Below are 17,996 nucleotides of genomic sequence, written 5' to 3' on the forward strand. Positions count from 1 at the left end.
CCACAATTACCGACTCCCACTCCTTCATCTGGAAGAGGGCTAGGGGTTCTCACAAGCCAGAAGCTCCGTTCCGGATTCAGGGAGGTCATTTTCCAGCCCTGGGTCTACAATTGTGCTAGGGTCTAGAACACCCTCGCAGTCTAGAACACCCCCGCGGTCACAACACACTTTGCATTTCTCTGCCTCGGCACCCACCTCTCCACACCCAGAAATGTGATGTCTCAAGCCAAGCGTTCCCCGTCCCTGCTGGGGCACCGCGCTGCCTCGCTTCCGGAGCGCCAGGCCGAGATCGGGGGTTCCGGGCACCGAGGCTGGAGACACCGGGAAAGCCGGAGCCGCGGGTCCGCCCAGCGTCTGGGACTGCGCCCTTTGCGCGCCGCCGCCCTGAGGGTGGGAATCTGGGCCGGACACCTGGCCCTGTGGGCACATGCTGACCTTCCCACTCCCCATCCTGGGTCGACGAGGCACGGGGCAGTGGGGACCCATGGGCTTCAGGGAGGGACTGAGGAGCTGGGCGGGCTCCCGTTGGAAGGGGACCGGCTCGGGTGAGAGTTCATGCTCTCAAGTCCAGACTCTCGGTCTGGGTAGTGGGTAGACGTGGCGGAATAGGAGGGCGAATCTTGACCTTCCGATGGTGTCTTCGCCCTCCGAGAGGAGACCGGCTCATACGTGGGGTTAGAGGCAGTGTGTCCCCCGGGCACCTCTTCAGCCTCTGCACTCGGAGCTGAGAGCCGGGGACCAGCCGCGAAGCTTGTGCGGTAGGGGGCCCCACCTTGCCAGGTGGCCGGGCTTGGTCTCAAGCAGGTGCTGCTGCCCTGTGGACAGTCAGCGAGAAATAGACACACAGCTAGGTGCACACACATCCCACGCGCGCACACGCCGGCGCTCCCTGCCACCTCTCCGTGGGTCCCCAGCCACACACGCCCCCGAACTTACGCTCACGCCGTACTCGCCGCTCCTCCCCACCCCCAAACCCAGCTCACCTTGCCACACTCACCCCCGTGCCCACCCTCGCTGGCACACGCGCTCACACCCGCGTCGGTACACTCCGCCACCTCCAGGCACACCCTAGGATTCCTCCACTCGCCCGGGGAGACGCACCAGGCTCTGCCTCGTTTCCCCACCCCCCGCTCACGCGCGCGCCCCTCTCCACACACACAGACACACACACACAGACACACACACACGCACTCACACTCTTACACACCCTCGCGCGCGGAGTCACTCCCCCTCGCACGCCCTCGCCCTGGGCACCCTCCCGCGGCGAGACTCCGGGTCCTCCTCCTCTCTCCCTCCGCTGCCTGGCGGCTCGGCTCTCTCCGGCCCGGCGCTCTCCGGCCCGGCCTGGGGCCGCTGGGCCCGCGGGGATCGGAAGAGAGCCGAGAGCGCAGCCTTGCCGCCTCCCCCGGACTCTCCTCTCCTCCCCGCCCCGCCTGCGCCGCGCCCCCACCACCTCCCCCCTCGGGAAAAGGACCTCGGGAGAGGCAGCCCGTGGCCGGCCGGGCTCCGCTCGGCGCGGCGCCGGCAGCGGCGGGGGCAGGGAGCGAGCGAGGGAGCCCGCGAGCCCGCGAGCGGAGCGGCGAGGCGGGGAGGGGACGCGCTGCCGAGCCGGGGCTGGAGCGGCGGAGGCTGCGGCAGCGGCGGCGGCGGCGGCGGCAGTGGCGGCGGGGGAGGGAGGGCCCCACGGACGGACGGACGCACGAACCGACCGAGCGAGGGAGGCAGCGAGCGAGACTTCGCTGGCGAGGAGGAGCCGCGCGAGCGGCGGCTGCTGGGCGCTTCCCCGCGCTGCTGGGCGCTCGGCGCCTCCGCGGCCCCCGGCTCCCGGCTGCAGCTTCCTCGCGCGCGCGGGGCGCCGGGCGCGGGGCCCGGGCTGGCTTCGCAGAAGGTAAGAGGGACGCGACCGAGCCTTCTGGAGCCAGGAAGTGCGAGGAGCGCTGCTCCCACGCCTGTTGCTCCGGCTGCCCACGCGGCACCCTCCCACTCCCGCGCCCGGGTGGGTGGGCGCTGGGGCGCCGGAAGGATTGGGGGTGGGGCCCGTGCCGTGGGGGAGCAGGCAGCCGGCCCGGGGGCGTCGGTTCCCTCGGGCTATGGAGCCACCTCCGGGCAGCCAGGCGCTGGGGTTCGGGGGTGGGGTGTGAACCTCTGCCCTCTTTCCATTGGCCTGTCTTCCCTCGGCGAGTGCCAGAGACAGGTGGCGAAGGCTTGCTCCGTCCCCGCTCTTGGTGAGGGGAGAAGGAGAGAAATGGCTGAAAGTGGAAACCGGGAGCGGTTTGGGGCGCTTCGCAAAGTTCTCCAGCCCGGCGAGCCGGCGGTGTGTCTACCAGAGGCTGGGGGCCAGTCCGTCTGGTCCTGCCCGACGCCGCTTCCACCCCGCGAGCTCTGGGAAAGGTCTCTACGTGACGCCAAGGGCCGTCGAGGCCCCGGGGAGGGGGATCGAAAGACTCACTTTGCGAGGTGTTTACATTGGAGGTGGGGGACGGGAAGGGACTGGGCAAAGTTACCTGGACTCAACTAAATTCCTGCGCTTGCTTAGTGTCGACATTTGAATGTGATCCAAGATGTTCTGCTTTTATCCTGGGCAGCCCTGATATGTCAGCAACAGGCTGAGGTTCCAGACCTGAAATCGCACAGCAAGAAAAAGGGTCCGTGTATTTCTTAACAGAGAGCGTCTGAACTTTCTCGGGGTCCTAGGCACAATGCGATGTTTGTAAGACCAGGCATGCGTTGCTGTATTTTGCATGAATGTACGTGATGGTTAAATGTATGCCTTGTTTACCTTACTTCGAGGGAGCCTGTATGTTTACTGACTGTAGAAAGGCTCCTGGGTGTGCACGAATTCAATACAAAGCATGTGTACATTTCCCCATGTGGACCTGTTGGCACACAGGAAGGGAATTGATGTGTTTATTTTTTCCTTGTCTCTACTTGAATGCAACAAAATGCAAGTATACAAGGGACCCCCCCCCAGAGAAAGAGGTTAGTAGCTTGTTCCCTTTTGCTCTTGAGGAGGCTGGAGAAAAAGAGTTCAGGAAAGTGCCCTGGCTAGCCTAGGAGTGGCACTGTTGGAGAAGAGGATCTGTGCGTGTGTTCCAAGCCTGTCCCCCAAGGATCCCCAGCTTGGTTCACCTTGTCAGTTTCATGCTTTGCCTACCAAAATCCTGTGAACACAGGAGAAGCCCTCTGGGTCATGGGCACCTTCCCCTGCCCCCAGACCAGACCCATTCTGAGCTAAGGGATGTGATATGAGATTGTGGAAAGTAACTTTCCAGACTCTCTCCACTGAGGTCATTGAAGGACAGACCTTGGTGACATGACTTTTTTTGCTGCCTTATGCCTGTACTCAGCTAGGTGTCAAACCCCAGGACAGGCTGTCTGGTCACTCCGCCCACTTTTGGCCTTTTATCTCCGAAACAGAAGCTGTTTAATGGAGTAACTGACTTTTTACAGCAGGGGAAAATGTTTCCCTTTGCCAGGATTTGTCACCTTTTTCATTTCAGAGCTTACCTGTTTTGAATGTCTCTTTTCCAGCCTGCCCCCACCCCCTATCTTTCCCACTGTCAAACTCTTCTGCCAAAAACAAAAATAGCTTCAGATTTTTCATTTGTAAGGCGTCCACGTCCTAGTAAAACCTTGGCATTTGAGGCATGTGCAGTGCCATTGGCTGGAAATGGGGCCGCACTGTTGTGCCTGTTGCAGGAATTCATACCCAGGCCAGCTCCGGAAGGTGTTGGTTCCTGTCAAGGTGCGAACCCTGCTGTATAAGCCATGGAGAAGGCCTACTTGAGTGGGTCATTCCTGCAGGGTTGTGGGGTGGATATGGCCAGTGTGGCCTTGGGTATGGTGTCTGGTGGGACACTTGTCCTCCCCTTTCACCCTCCAACCCCCACACACAGAGAAAGTAACAATGGGGTAATTGCTCCTTTTTTGGTATGTTTTACCAGGGGAACAGTGGCTGAGCCTCTGGAGACAGGCTGGTGCTTGCTTGGCCTTCTTTAGGAAGATTGCCCTGGATTCATGCATGGGGTGAACATTTGGCCTTGGGACCAGAAGCTTTTATGGTCTCAAGATAGGGAGGGGTTAATTTTTCCTTCTCCTGAGCTCTCAATTATTCATCTGAAAGCAGTTTGTAAAACACTACCAGTTTTTGGAGATTGGCTTAGGATAGAGAGGAGAGGGTGATGAGACTCAGCTTGGCAGGGGCAGGTATTAAAGCTTGGGAATCCGGGTAGAGCAGGACTAGGAGAATGAAAGGGGAAGGGCGTCACCCTCTCAGGGGGCAGAACTCTGTGTCTGGCCACACAGGGTTCCACGGGGTGCCTCTAATTCAGTGGTCTGTTACTTTTTGCCTCTTGAACCCCCTCAAGATTCTGCCTCTCTGAGCTTTATTCTGGGATGAAACAGGATGTTAAGGGTCAAAGGCCCAGGGCTGAGAATCTGGGAACTTGGTCTCCTTTACTCTCTAGGAAGGTGGCCAAGGGTCTGTGGGTGGACCAGGCCTTGAATTGCCCCTGGGTTCCAAGTGACACAAGTTGTGTGCCCTGTGCAGAGCACTAACCTCAGCAGGAATTCCCAGAACTCCCTTTGCTACCTTGAGGCTCAGGCTAACTTCATCCTCACAGCAACAAGCCCAGATGCTCTACTTCCTTCTTTGCATGGGTGACTGTCATTAAGAGGTCTCAATGAGACCTAAGTTACAGACTTGATATCCTGGATCCAGCGAAATCAGGGATCCTTTGAGCCAAATGGTCTTTTGTCATGTTTCTGTCCAATTCTCAATTTACAGAGGAGGACTCTGAGCACCAGAGGGTGATCATGGCTTGCTTTCACAAATTGAGGGTGGGATTGAAACTGGAATTGCAAGGCCTCATGAGCCCTTGCTCATTGCTGCCTGGGGAAGATAGGGAAAGGAGTTTCTGCATCTTGCTGTCTTCTGTTGGGAATATCAGTATTGGGCAATGCCTAGATCAGGAAAGCCATTTGGCAGTGAGGTGATCAATGGTCTATTTGAAAATTGTCAGCTCCTATATATACACAGAACTTAGCCACTTTGAAGGAGACTTCTGAACTTCCTTCTCCTTACCTGTAAGCTTTGGGTAGAAAAGCCTATATCATAGGATTTTAGTGGGAATAAATTAAATGTTGTGTGTAAAAGTGTCTCAGACAGTGTCCAGAGCATTGTCAGTGCTCAATACATGTAACCAACTCTGAATTGGAATCACCTGTGAACAGAGTTGAACTTGTGGGCTTGCTTCTCAAACATCCCTTGCCCCTTAGAAATAAATCCTAGCTAAGTACATGCTGAGGAACTACTAAGTCTCCTAATCCTAAACAAAGTATAGTTAGAAGGGTAAATTTCTTCTAGGAAGAAATACAATGCAGGATGTGTTCCTGACTCTTCTATCAGTAGCATGTGAATTACCCACTGCCATGCATGAACGACCTCCATTCTTTCCTCAGTTCCTCGGTTCCAGTAATCAGGAGCTCATCAGGCCTGTGCTGTTTGTCTGTTCTCTGAGCAGTGACACTTACAGGAAATGTCGTTGTCATTCCTATTATCTTCTGTAACATCTGACTCAACCTCCCTTTATTAGAGAGAAAAGGGCCCTGTGACAAATCCCTTTAGCATGCAGATGGGGAAACTGAGGCAGAGATTGGCTTCTTTAGAAAACTTGACTGAGTCAGAGGCAGATACTTGAATTGGATTCTTTTGATTCAGATCTGTCTTCAGATTTTACTTTCTATTTAGAGACAGAACGCTCACCCTTGGCAACCCCTGAAATATATTAGCAAGGCATAGAGTAAAGTTGATCGGGAAAAAATGGCACCTATAAAACCAGGGGTCCCAGCTCAAGCACCTACTGATGCAGTGCACTGTGCTGCCTTCTGGGTTGTGATATGAAAGTGGAGGCATCTTGGCCTTTGCCCAAAAGAGCTTAGTGTGGGATAGGGAAGGTTGGGGAGTGGTCTGGCTGTACTCTTGAACTCCACATTGAGTCTGCCTGGCTTTAATGGCTCTGCCTACTTATTACATTCTTTAGACAATTATTACAACTCCTTATGCTTCATCTTTCTTTTGTAGAAAAAATATGGCCTACAGTGGTGTCTACTCCTCAGGGTTGTTGGTGGGATCTCTTGAGATGCTCCATGTAAGCATGTGGTACTGTGCCTGGCACACCGTCAGCCCTCAGCAGACTGCCTGAGGTGGAATCCCCATTCTGCCGCTTTGGGGTTGTTAGACTGCTACGTCTCAGTAAGCTTTAGCTTTCCTTATCTATGAAATGGGGGACACAACAGACTCTTCTTCCTAGGGTTGCTGTGAGGGTTAAATGAGATAATCCATGGGAGACAGTTAGTGTAATGCCTTGCATAGTGTAAGTGCTCAATTGTTAGTCATTATTAATAATATGTGTATAAAGTGTGTGTAATCCTAGCTGTGGGGTGATAGGTGCTAGGGAAGAGGGCAAACAACGAGTCAAGACCCCAAAGGAAGAAGAGAATCTCATAGTGGGGAGAGGAGGAGGCATCACAGAGAGGGTGATGAATAGGTAGGATTCTAATAGGAGGGGTCTAGGGGAAGGATATTCTCATGAGAAGGAAGAGTGGTCCAGAGGCAGACCTCCCCAGGGTCTGTCCATGAACAGGTCTTGGTCTTATTGCTGGAGACTAGGACAGGGGCCTGGGCCATTGGGCTGGAGTATGAAGCTAGGATCTATTAGTGGGAATACTGGAATGCCAGGCCAAGGAGTTTGGACTTTATTTTGTAGGTCATGGGGTAACATACAATCAGAACCTTGCTTTAGGGAGATAACACTGAGCAGAATGGATTTCAGGGGAACAGGAGAAACCGGGTGGGGTGTGAGAGTGAGCAACAAGAAGGTCCATGGGAAGGAGGCCCGAGGGACTTTGGGCCTTCATGAGGGCAGTAAGAGCTATTGCTTATTATTTGGCAACTCTTTAGAGAAAAATGGTCAAGGTGACAGCCCTGCGGTTAGGGACGTCGTGAAGAAAAGGCGAATAGCAGCTTTTTACAAGGAGGCAGGTTCTGTTTAAACCTGTCCACTTCAGAGGCATCTGAGCAGAAAAGTCCAGTGGCAGCTCAGGAGTTTGAGGGAGGTAGAGATCTGAAAAACCTCGAAGAGTTGGGAGTCAGGAGAAGGTGAAGCAGGTTTATAGGGAGAGATGAAGATCGACTCCCTATACAAGTCTTTGTGTAACAGGAAAAATTTTCCAAGACTCACCTCTTCCTCATTTATTTAAACATACAATCACAGCAGCTGAATTCTAGAGGGCCCAAATAATTCTGAGTTAGGATTTGTTCTGTGTGATCAGTTTAGGATTAGTGGAGATGAGTGTGTCAACCCCAAACAATTTCCAATTTCTGTTACGTGTGTTTCTGTGTCACCACATGCCTTCCCACAGATGGTATACATTTGAGGACTGCAGAGCGATTTCACTATCATCTTTTAAAAGCCAGATTTGGAAAGGTAAATCTGCTTCCCAAAGCCAAATATAATTCTCCGTGCTATTGCTCCCTCTGTCCACACAGGTAATGGGGAAGTGCTTACGCAGTGTGGTTTAGAGAGGTGAAGGGACAGGGTGGCCCGGTTTTGGAAAAATCTCTGAGGGTGGAGTGGGGGCCAGGTGAGAGAGGCTGCCATGGGAAGGAGTGTTGTTATATAACCTGAGGGAGCTATGGATGGTGGGCAGATGGAGACGGGAGGAGAGGAATCTAGGGACGGCAGTGAGCGTGGATCGGCTTCCTCTGGGGAGGGAAAGAGACGATGCATCGAAGTCAGGTGAACCAAGAAGCCAAGACGGCCTTCACAGAGCAGAGAAAGAGACCCTGCCTGGCCTCACAACTTTTCCCATGTCTTTCCATCATGGCTCTGAGGGTCTTAGGGGAAAAATTTGATACTAGGTTGCTAGGGCAAGGAGTAGGGGCTGAGTGTCCCACAGAGTAGCACTTTGTCAGGGAGAGCCTTCTCCATGGGAGTTAGGGACAGAACCTCACCAATCCTGGTGGTCACCTGCCATCTCAGAGAATTTTCTGGACTTGGGCAGCCCCAGCCTCCTCCTCACCAGGGAGGAGTAGAAAGAATTGTTTACCTGATCTCCCTCATCTACACCCCATTCCTGATTACCCCAGTGGGTGAAAGAGTGAAATAAAAATTAGCATGTTTATCCCACTTTTAAATTCATTTAATAAGAACTCATTTACCCTCTCCCAATTTAAATTGGTAATAACGCCATAACCTTTCAGAGCTGATTATTACCCACATCTTGCCAGATCTTCCTGCTAAAGAGGCCTTCCCTCCAAATGCTCCTGAGCCCTCTTGGAACCTGACAATTTGTTAGGCAGTCAGCAACATCTGGCAGTCCCACCCAGCTGAGCTCCGGGAGCTAGGTGTTCTCCCAGTGTCTGGATGGCAAAGAATCAAGTCACCTCTCTGTGGGGGGATTTCAGTTTTATTAATCTGCCCTGGAGACTTTGGCCGTTTCACTCACCAGTGACCTTTCCTGTGTCCCATTTCTTACCTGCCAGTCGATATGGACTCACCCCTTCTCTCTCTCCCTTCCTGTCTCCCAGGGTTTGCTGAACTAACTCCAAGCTGGTGTGCACAGTGCCCGCACGGCTGCCGGCCCAAGAGCTGGAGTCACCATGGCAGCCGGAGTTGCGGCCTGGTTGCCTTTTGCCCGGGCTGCGGCCATCGGGTGGATGCCGGTGGCCAACTGCCCCATGCCCCTGGCCCCGGCCGACAAGAACAAGCGGCAGGATGAACTGATCGTCCTCAACGTGAGTGGGCGGAGGTTCCAGACCTGGAGGACCACGCTGGAGCGCTACCCGGACACCCTGCTGGGCAGCACGGAGAAGGAGTTCTTCTTCAATGAGGACACCAAGGAGTACTTCTTTGACCGGGACCCCGAGGTGTTCCGCTGCGTGCTCAACTTCTACCGCACGGGGAAGCTGCACTACCCGCGCTACGAATGCATCTCTGCCTACGACGATGAGCTGGCCTTCTACGGCATCCTCCCTGAGATCATCGGGGACTGCTGCTACGAGGAGTACAAGGACCGTAAGAGGGAGAACGCCGAGCGGCTCATGGACGACAACGACTCGGAGAACAACCAGGAGTCCATGCCCTCACTCAGCTTCCGCCAGACCATGTGGCGGGCCTTCGAGAACCCCCACACCAGCACGCTGGCCCTGGTCTTCTACTACGTGACTGGCTTCTTCATCGCCGTCTCGGTCATCACCAATGTGGTGGAGACGGTGCCGTGCGGCACGGTCCCGGGCAGCAAGGAGCTGCCTTGCGGGGAGCGCTACTCGGTGGCCTTCTTCTGCCTGGACACGGCGTGCGTCATGATCTTCACCGTGGAGTACCTCCTGCGGCTCTTTGCGGCGCCCAGCCGCTACCGTTTCATCCGCAGCGTCATGAGCATCATCGACGTGGTGGCCATCATGCCCTACTACATCGGCCTGGTCATGACCAACAATGAGGACGTGTCCGGCGCCTTCGTCACGCTCCGGGTCTTCCGCGTCTTCAGGATCTTCAAGTTTTCCCGCCACTCCCAGGGCCTGCGGATCCTGGGCTACACACTGAAGAGCTGTGCCTCTGAACTGGGCTTTCTCCTCTTCTCCCTCACCATGGCCATCATCATCTTTGCCACTGTGATGTTTTATGCCGAGAAGGGCTCCTCGGCCAGCAAGTTCACAAGCATCCCTGCCTCATTTTGGTACACCATTGTCACCATGACCACACTGGGGTAAGTCAGCACTGGTGGATGAAACCAGGATGGAGGTTGGAGGACAGCTGGATGGCCTCTGAAGCCTTGATGGTGTCACCATGGGGAGAGGAGGAGGGAGTCCCTTACCTAAGTGGTGGGGGCAGGGGGAGTTGCTGTATTGGAAGGGGAAAGCCCATGAGTAATCTGTTTGGGGGTGGTGGCTTGATGGGAATTGAGTTTTCTTTTTGAGGTAGGGGCATGTGTTTTATAGAACTAAGAAAATTAAGTCACCAATTCTTTTTTCAGCCATGCCTAGTGTGCGTGTGAAGTCTCGGGGTGAGGTGATGTCTGCATTCGTATATGCATCTGTGCATATAGGGGCTGCTTGGGAGGAAGGTCAGGGCAGTGGTTGGGGAGGGAGGAGACGGTTGAGAAGTTCGGAGGGTTCGGATGTCCATTACCAGAAGATACCAAGAGCACTCTTTTTGGATCCTTTCTGCATTTTTTCTTTGTAGTATATTTGCAGGCCATTTTCCCATTTGTCGTGCTTTTCTCCTGTGCTGCCACAGACACTCAAGGGTTCAGTAGCTCTGAGTAGACTTTCTCTAAGTGACTCTGAACCTGGATTTGCCGCAAAGTGAGGCACCTGGTTTATTCTTTCTTTCTAAAGCAGTATCGGTCTTGCTTTCTTAGTCTGAGTCAGTGATTGAATGACCTGGGTGACTGTGAGATGGTCTGAATGGATCATGTGGTCAGACACAGAAGCAGGGACATGAGAAGGAGGGACAGGTGCTCGGGGAGGTCATGGTAATTCTGTCTCTCTGAGGTCCCCTCTCCAGCTGAGGTCACAGAAATGTATCCATGATGCTGGGATGTGAAGCTTTCCATCAGAGGAAGGGAGCTCAGGAAAGAGATTTTAATCTTCACCCTAACAGGATTAGAGCCAATAGAGGTGGCTTTATGGAAACATAGATTTCTTAGGGGTTTCTGCCTCAGCTATTAGAAACCATGGAGCTTAATGCAAAATCCCTTCACAATTCATATACTGGGTCTATATTTGCTTAGGCCAGGAAGCATTATATTGCTGATGGAGAATTCATGAAGCTTTTTATTTTGTCTTTGACAGTTTGGTTGGTGGTGTCCTGGTGATTTGATTTTTTTTTTTTTTTCCTGGCCGAAACCCGGAGGCAGTAGTGTCGGGTTTTCCATAGTGCTGCATATGCTTATTGGGAATGACTGAGCAGGTGATGAGAACTTTTAAAATGATTACATTTGTCATTCTGCCACACACGAGAGGGAGGGAGTAGCAAGGGGAAGAGCAAGGGTGTCACCAACCATTTGTGAAGGCCACATTTGATTAAGGCATTCCCTTTACTTCTCATCTGTCTGACAGAACCACCCTGCCCCTTCCTCCCACTCCAACACACATACACGCGCGCGCACACACACACACACCACACACACACACACACACACACACTTCAAATGGCTGCTCACCCAGAGTGGGTAAGAATGTTTGGTCATTTGACCTTGTTTCTCTTGGTTCAGGTGGCAGATGTGGGCTTTTTGGCGCAGTGGGGTATTCTGGGGATAAAATGGGCTGGAGAGGTTGTGCTGTCAGGAGGTCATCTTTATCCCTTTTAGGCTGACCCTAGCCATCCCTTCACCTTCCTGAAGGGGACCTCACCCGTGGCCAAACACCTCACTTCTACTTCTAGTCAAGCTCCTGATGTGGCTCTGATTGCCCAGTGCCCTCAGATGCCCCTTGATGGGACTCATGACACCAGAGAGATCCTTCAGGATAGCCATGTGGAGGAAAGCAGGCATGCTGATAACCACCTGTTCATTGCTTTTTATTAGTAGTATAGCAGCATATGATTGTCTACTATATGTCGATAGTGTACCAAGAACTTTGCATATATTATCTCTTTAAGTTTTTACAACAGCCCTGCAAGATTGGAAAAACTTCTATACCCTATGAAGATGCAGAAGTTGAGGCTCAGAGAGATTATATAAACTTCCATAGTCATGTAGCTAATAAGGAGCAGAACTAATTTTCAGATACCAATCTGGCTGCTCCAATGCCCTTTTTCCTTTCACCCTACTACTCATTCCCATGCCATCAGGTCCCCTAGGTAGAAATCAGACCTTCAGGGTTATTACTTTTTTATTATGGCCTCAGGGTGTGATATTCTCTTCTAGTCATATTGCCAGTCAAGAAAGCATCAGCCCAATGAGTATTATGTGTCAGGCACTGTACCAGACACACGGAGATTTTAAAAATAAAGCATTTCCTTCTGAGCAGTTTAAATACTGCCTTAGAAATTAATGGCGATTAATCCACGTTTTAATGCTCTGGGGAAACCGCTGACTTCTTTTATCATTCACTCTGTAGATTAAGGGGCAAGTCCAGCATCAAGGTGGACTATCTTGGTCTCATTATTTTCTTTCTTGGGAGGGCACTGGTAGATTCTGCTGGAGGGTGAAAGGAAGGGTGCCTGCATTAGGGAGAAGCATGCTTTCCCTGAATGTGGACCTGGTGGGCTCCCTCACCCCACATCTGACAATGAACAAGTTTGTTTTACCTTCCCCATGCATTTAAATGTCTAGCTTCTGGGAGGAGAAACAAATGGGCAAGAAAGGAAACCTTTAGTAGTGTCTTCCTTAAACTCAGATAAGTAATGAGAAAGCAACCTTTTTCTTTCCCTCTATCCTGGCTAGTGTAGCTCATTGCTGGGTCAGGCTACTTTGACTTTGACCTGAGTTGGCAGTTGACACCATTACCAAGCTCATTGCTTGGTTATACATAGCAAGTGCTTGGCAAAATGCTTTTAATGGATGAACCAGTGTGAATGGAGTGACTCTTCCATTTGCTTGACCTGATACTATTCTCAGCTCCTTCTAGACCTACTTGTTCTCTCTAGAATGTGGATCTGAGATTTGAGCCTGCACAGCCTGAAGCCCCCTCAGATGTATGTATTCTGCCCCAGCCCTGGTCCCCCAGGAGGGAGAAGAGCAGCCTTTACTTGGTGTCTGATCTATTCCCTGGGCTGCCCTGCAGTACTGTGGAGATCTTCTTGTCTTTGCTGGACGTTTTGCTGACTTGACCCTGGAAACTTTTCTCTTTTCCATGGCTAGTTTCTGTCCTGACCACATTCATGGTTAGTTGTAGCCTTGTTCAACTATTCCAGAAAGTCCATCTTTTTCTTACTCTACACTGGCATTTGAGTCCCAAGTGGCCATGGAATACCAAGGACCAATATCTTGCCATCATTCGGTTGCTTCTAACAGCTCCCAGTAGACATCTACCTCTTCCTTTCTCCAGACACTCCCTTCCCTGGTCCTTCCCTGAGTTCTTGTTTCCAGTCTGGAGCGGGACTGTCTCCAGCTCTTCTGCAGGGCAGAGCCGACTGATGCACGGAGAGCTGATACGCGGAGTAAAGGCATCCACTCTTCCTGCTCTGGTTGCCCTCTCTGCCTGCTTTCCCAGCACCTCGTTGATGAGTTACTCAGGTGTCCTCCAGGGAGAGATCTCCTGGAACCAATTATTACCGTTTAGTTAATATCTCAGAATACCTTAAGCACACAAGAACAATAACAGCCCAGCTGCTGTCAGGGCTTGAGGATGGCTTTCCTTTGCAGCCTCCTGTGCTACTGGGGAAGACCCTTTATGCTCTGCCCAGGTTTCCCTTGAGCCCCCTGACAGCTGAGTTCCCAAATGCCCCATTTGAGGATTAATTTCCATCTTCATAATTGACGCTATAAATAAAATCAATCCTCAGTTATCTCAGTTAACAGAGGGAAGGGATAACATAGAACTCCCAATTTTAAATAAGACCAACCTAACTACTTTGAGAATGTATTATATGACGTAAACTCTCTCAAAGCAGATTTCCCTTCTTAATTTCATTTGGCGTCATAATTGTCCCGGACAGTCCATGGGGGAAGCTCCGGAGGGTCTGGGAAAGAGGAGAGCATGTGGGAGGAAAGCCTTGCAAGCAAGCATCCACAAGGACCAGGGGAGGCCAGCTCCGGGCCTGGTTTGGATGAGGCTGCTCTTAGGTATCTTCGGGAGGGGTTCAGAGCAGTGTCTGATCCTGATGAGATGGCCCACTGCTACTGGTTGTCTCGGTTATGTATTTGAGACCAGCAGCCTGTCTGTCACCCCGTGTTCTGAGATGAGAGAGCATTTGACAGTGTCCAAATATCACTTTAATGAAAACAGAATTGATTTTTACTTCTTCCAAGCATGAAGCCGCCTCCAGGTGATTTGCATTTCACTTTAAAACATAATCCTGGAAGGGGCCTGCCTGAGGTTCCAGGGAGACTAAGCCTGGGAGATCGATACAGGCACACCACAGAATGGGGTACTTGGTAAGCCTCCCCATAGTGCCAGAAGTAGAGCCAGTCTGAGATCTGTTTTTGTTAACCCTTTAATACCTGAAATTTTATCTGCACCTTTACTGCCTCTGGAGCCCATCAATGCTCCTCCCAATGCCCAAGCACCTTGGCCCCAGGACACTGGCTAATAGTGTCCACCTTCCTGGGGGTGGGTCCCTGCCTAGGGGACTTTTATCTGAGGACACCTATTGGGAACAAACGACCTCAAAGCCTTTTCTTTGTTGTCATTTCTCTGTTGACATTTCTTTGTTGACAGTTCTCTGGTGCTGAAATTCTTAAGCGAGGGTGCAGAACTGCATCTCAACAAGGAATCTTTCATTCGTTCGACATTTATTGAGTGCCTCCTACACTCCAGGCAGCATGGCAGGCTCTGAGAATACACAGGCACTATGATTGCACATCAGCCAATGTAAGGCTCAGGCAACATGAATTGAATGAGACCCAGTTCTCTACCTTTGAACTTGAACACTCTTTCTGGTGCTCCAGAGACTACCCTTCATCTGCTTCTGTGTCTGGCTGATACACATTATCCTTCAAACTCAGCCCCATGTCACCTCCAGGAGCTGGGTACACTTCTTTTGCCTCCTCTTGTAGTCCTTGCATTACTCTGTCTTGTCATTGCCACATTTTGTGAACTTCAGCTGTTTATGTGTCTTTCCCCCAGGATGTGAGCTCTCTGTTCCAGAGATCATGCATGATTCGTGCCTTACACAGAGCTTGATATATAGTGTGTCTCAATTAAGTATTTGTTCACTCCGGTTTGTTTGTTTAGTTTCCTCATTTGATAACCATCTTCTGGCGATATGAGAACCAATGAACATGCTATCTACATGTTAGCTATATAGTCATGTCAGACATGATATTTGTGGACAGAGTGGAGATAGGGAGGTCAGGAAGGGCATTCTGTGGTTCTGATTTTAGGCTTAGCAGGATTGGGGCTTTCTTACAAGGGAATTTTGCATCCAACTCTTGGCTACTTGACTACGCTTTTTCCTGCAGACTCTGGGGCCAGGGAGGAGGAGAAGGGGGGCCATAGGTAAGCCCCTCTACCCATGATGTTTTTCTCTATTCAGTTGTTTACTCAACAAATGTTTATTGAGCACCTACTAGACACTGGGAATACAATAGAGAAGAAAATAGTCTCTGATCTTGTGGAGCTTACATTCTAGTGGACAGCACCCAACAGCAAATAAATAAATATATCTTATCAGGCTGCAGAGAAAATTAAAGCCTGATATGACAGTTGGGGAGTGCTGAGTGTGCGGGGCTGGGCAGAGCAAGGGATAGTTGCTATTTCATGTTAGGAGGTCAATAAGGGCCTCTCAGATATTCGAGCAGAGACCTGAAGGAATGAGGATAGCTTGGGGAACAGCATTCCAGGCAGAGGGAACAGCAAATGCAAAGTCCAACAGGCAAAGTCCAACAGGCAGGAGGGGCCTTGGTATGCTGTTCTTGAAAAGGTAAGAAGGTCCAAATGGTCAAGCTGCAAGAGCAGGGGACAGGAGAGTACCAGAGATGAGTCCAGAGAGGTAACAGGGGAAGCAGCTCATGTAGGGTCCTTATGACCACCACAAGAACTTTGTCTTTACTCTGCTTGGCATGGAGGGTTTTGAGCCACTGACTTCCATTTTTAAAGGATTGCTCTGGCTGCCAAATAGTAAATACCTTGTAAGGGAGAAGCTAATGCAATAATCCAGGCAAGAAATCAAGGTGGCTGGGACTGAGGGTGGCGGCAGTGGAAATGGGAGAAGTGAGCAATTCTGCATATATTTGAATGTAGAGGCACCAAGAAGCTTTCTCAGGAAGTGCTTGTTGGTCTTGCTCCCACCAAGCCAGCTGAAAACTTCCCCTGCTCCCACAACAGGGGACTGGCTCAGAAGACACAGTCGTAAAGATCTTCTCTACCCCTGGGAGGAGCATTTCACAAGAAGAATCCTCAAGGCCTCGCAGGGTGGCTCCAAGGCCAGGGGCAGCCGAGACCTCAGCATGTAACAAGCCAGAGCACCTGAGTTGTAGCATCGGCATCTCAGACTAGGCCTGATGCTGGCAGTAAGCAGGCAGCGTCTGTACCTGGAGAGAACTTTCCTTTCAACATGGGCAACATTTACTGAGCACTTGGCAAGTGGCTGGGCACAGTGCTTCCTGCCATGAGGAGGACAGTGTTGACACAGACACGAAAACAGAGAGGACACTCTAAAACTCAGCAGCTATGATAGCTGCAGCAGAGGAAGCCAGAGGGCTTCAGGCTGCAGAGAAGGGAGAGATTAATTCACACCTGTAGGATATGAGCCTTTTGGGTGCTTCACACCAGGAGCATCACATTGAATTTGTCTTCTGATTCAGCAATTCAAAGTGCTGCAATTTTTGGAAAGGGATTTCTAGGCTGGTGCCCATTTCACAGATCTTTTCTGGAATCCCTCAAAATCAATCCCAGTCTCTCTCTATATCTCTCTGTTTGGTTTTGTTTGGGTTTCTCTCTTTAAACACACCCATTAAACACAACCGGGATTCCTCCTGAGGAGCAGCAATTATTCTGCCTCAAGATAGTGTAAATAAAAGGCAGCGTTTCCCTCCTCAGGAGCAGGGAAATGCCCCTCAGTAATTACTTGAGTATTTTTGTTTCCCCCCACCCAGGAGGGAGCTCCTGTCCCAGGCCATTGCAGGGCTCTTGTCCATGCTCCATTGTAGCTGGGAGCTCTTTCCCATCAGGGAGAGCAGCAGAGACTTTTAGCTCTGAGTCTCCTCACCTCCCACCCGCTATCCTCAGGCAGGTGGCTCTGCACACAACCAACCACTTCCAGGAAGCTGATACTCTACCAAATACTCATATCTTAAGTATTCATTCTCTAGTGATGTCCAAGTTTTTTATTTTTTTTAATCTGGGAAACAGGGACCAGGCCCCCCAGAAATTGCTTCGGAAGAAGTGTGCAGTATTGACCTCAAACCAACTTCTAGTGACAAGCAGGAAGGACTTCCCACAATGCTTTTGGGTATTCAAGGTTTTCTGCCAGAAGGCTCAGCTGCCACAGCCTCCAAAACAAGTTCAGACTCCAGCCTCTGTCCAGTCTGCTTTTCTCTGGCCAGAACGCAGGCATTTTCTCCCCACTCCTACCTCCCTCCAACTAGCTCAATGCAAATGACGGGTGTATGGGAAGATGGGGACTGGAGAGGGAAGATAGCTGAGCCTTTGCTGACCATGACTGGATGCAGGAAGATTGCATTTAGCTCGTGTAATCTTATTCTGGGTGTCAGGACTCGAATGAGTGTCATTAAACTGAATCAGAAAAATCGTTTTAATATAAGTGCCACCTCATGCACAAGCTAGTTGATGGAGAGATGGATGAGGCTGGGGACGCCTCCTTTGTAATGCAATGCTGTAAAATCCCATCACCCTCATTATTTCCCACGGAGCCAACACATCATAATGCCCATGAGTGGCAGAACAGCTTGAATTTAATACACAGAAAACCCAATCAAACAATAAATGGATGGAACTATATAAAGAAACTATTTTCTGGGAGGCTGGCTCCATTCTCTGGGATTCAGCTCCCTGACACATGAAATGTGCATCAATTTTTCCCAACTAATGCAGCTGCCGAATCTACCACATGTGATATTTGTTTGCTTCAGAAGTGGAAAAGGGGAACTTCCCCCCTACATTATCTAGCTATCATTGCAAAATTGCAAATCACATTTTCTTTGATTTGCACCCAGTGGTTTCCAGTGGCACAGTCAGCTCCTTCCTATCCCAGCAGGACTGGAAACATAGCCCTGCCTCCATCCCAGAACCTTATCAGTCCCAGTGGAACTTTGTTATCTTCTTTATATGAAAGCAAATTCTGGACACCAGAGTGGGCTGTTTTAGG

At 51.0% G+C, this 17,996-nt stretch overlaps 1 protein-coding gene across 2 annotated transcripts in view; it reads left to right on the forward strand.

The window, feature by feature from the left end:
• Positions 1-1,237: 1,237 nt before the first annotated feature.
• Positions 1,238-17,996, forward strand: part of KCND3 (potassium voltage-gated channel subfamily D member 3) — a 223,201-nt gene continuing 206,442 nt past the window's right edge. For both annotated transcript variants that reach the window (XM_033198977.1, XM_033198978.1), the window contains exons 1-2: positions 1,238-1,888; positions 8,591-9,768. In XM_033198977.1, coding sequence (XP_033054868.1) covers positions 8,663-9,768 — 1,106 coding nt within the window. In that variant the 5' untranslated portion in view covers positions 1,238-1,888; positions 8,591-8,662. The remainder of the gene's footprint in view (positions 1,889-8,590; positions 9,769-17,996) is intronic.

Source organism: Trachypithecus francoisi, unplaced genomic scaffold, assembly GCF_009764315.1.
Source record: "Trachypithecus francoisi isolate TF-2019V2 unplaced genomic scaffold, Tfra_2.0 Lachesis_group5, whole genome shotgun sequence".
Classification (NCBI taxonomy): Eukaryota; Metazoa; Chordata; class Mammalia; order Primates; family Cercopithecidae; genus Trachypithecus; species Trachypithecus francoisi.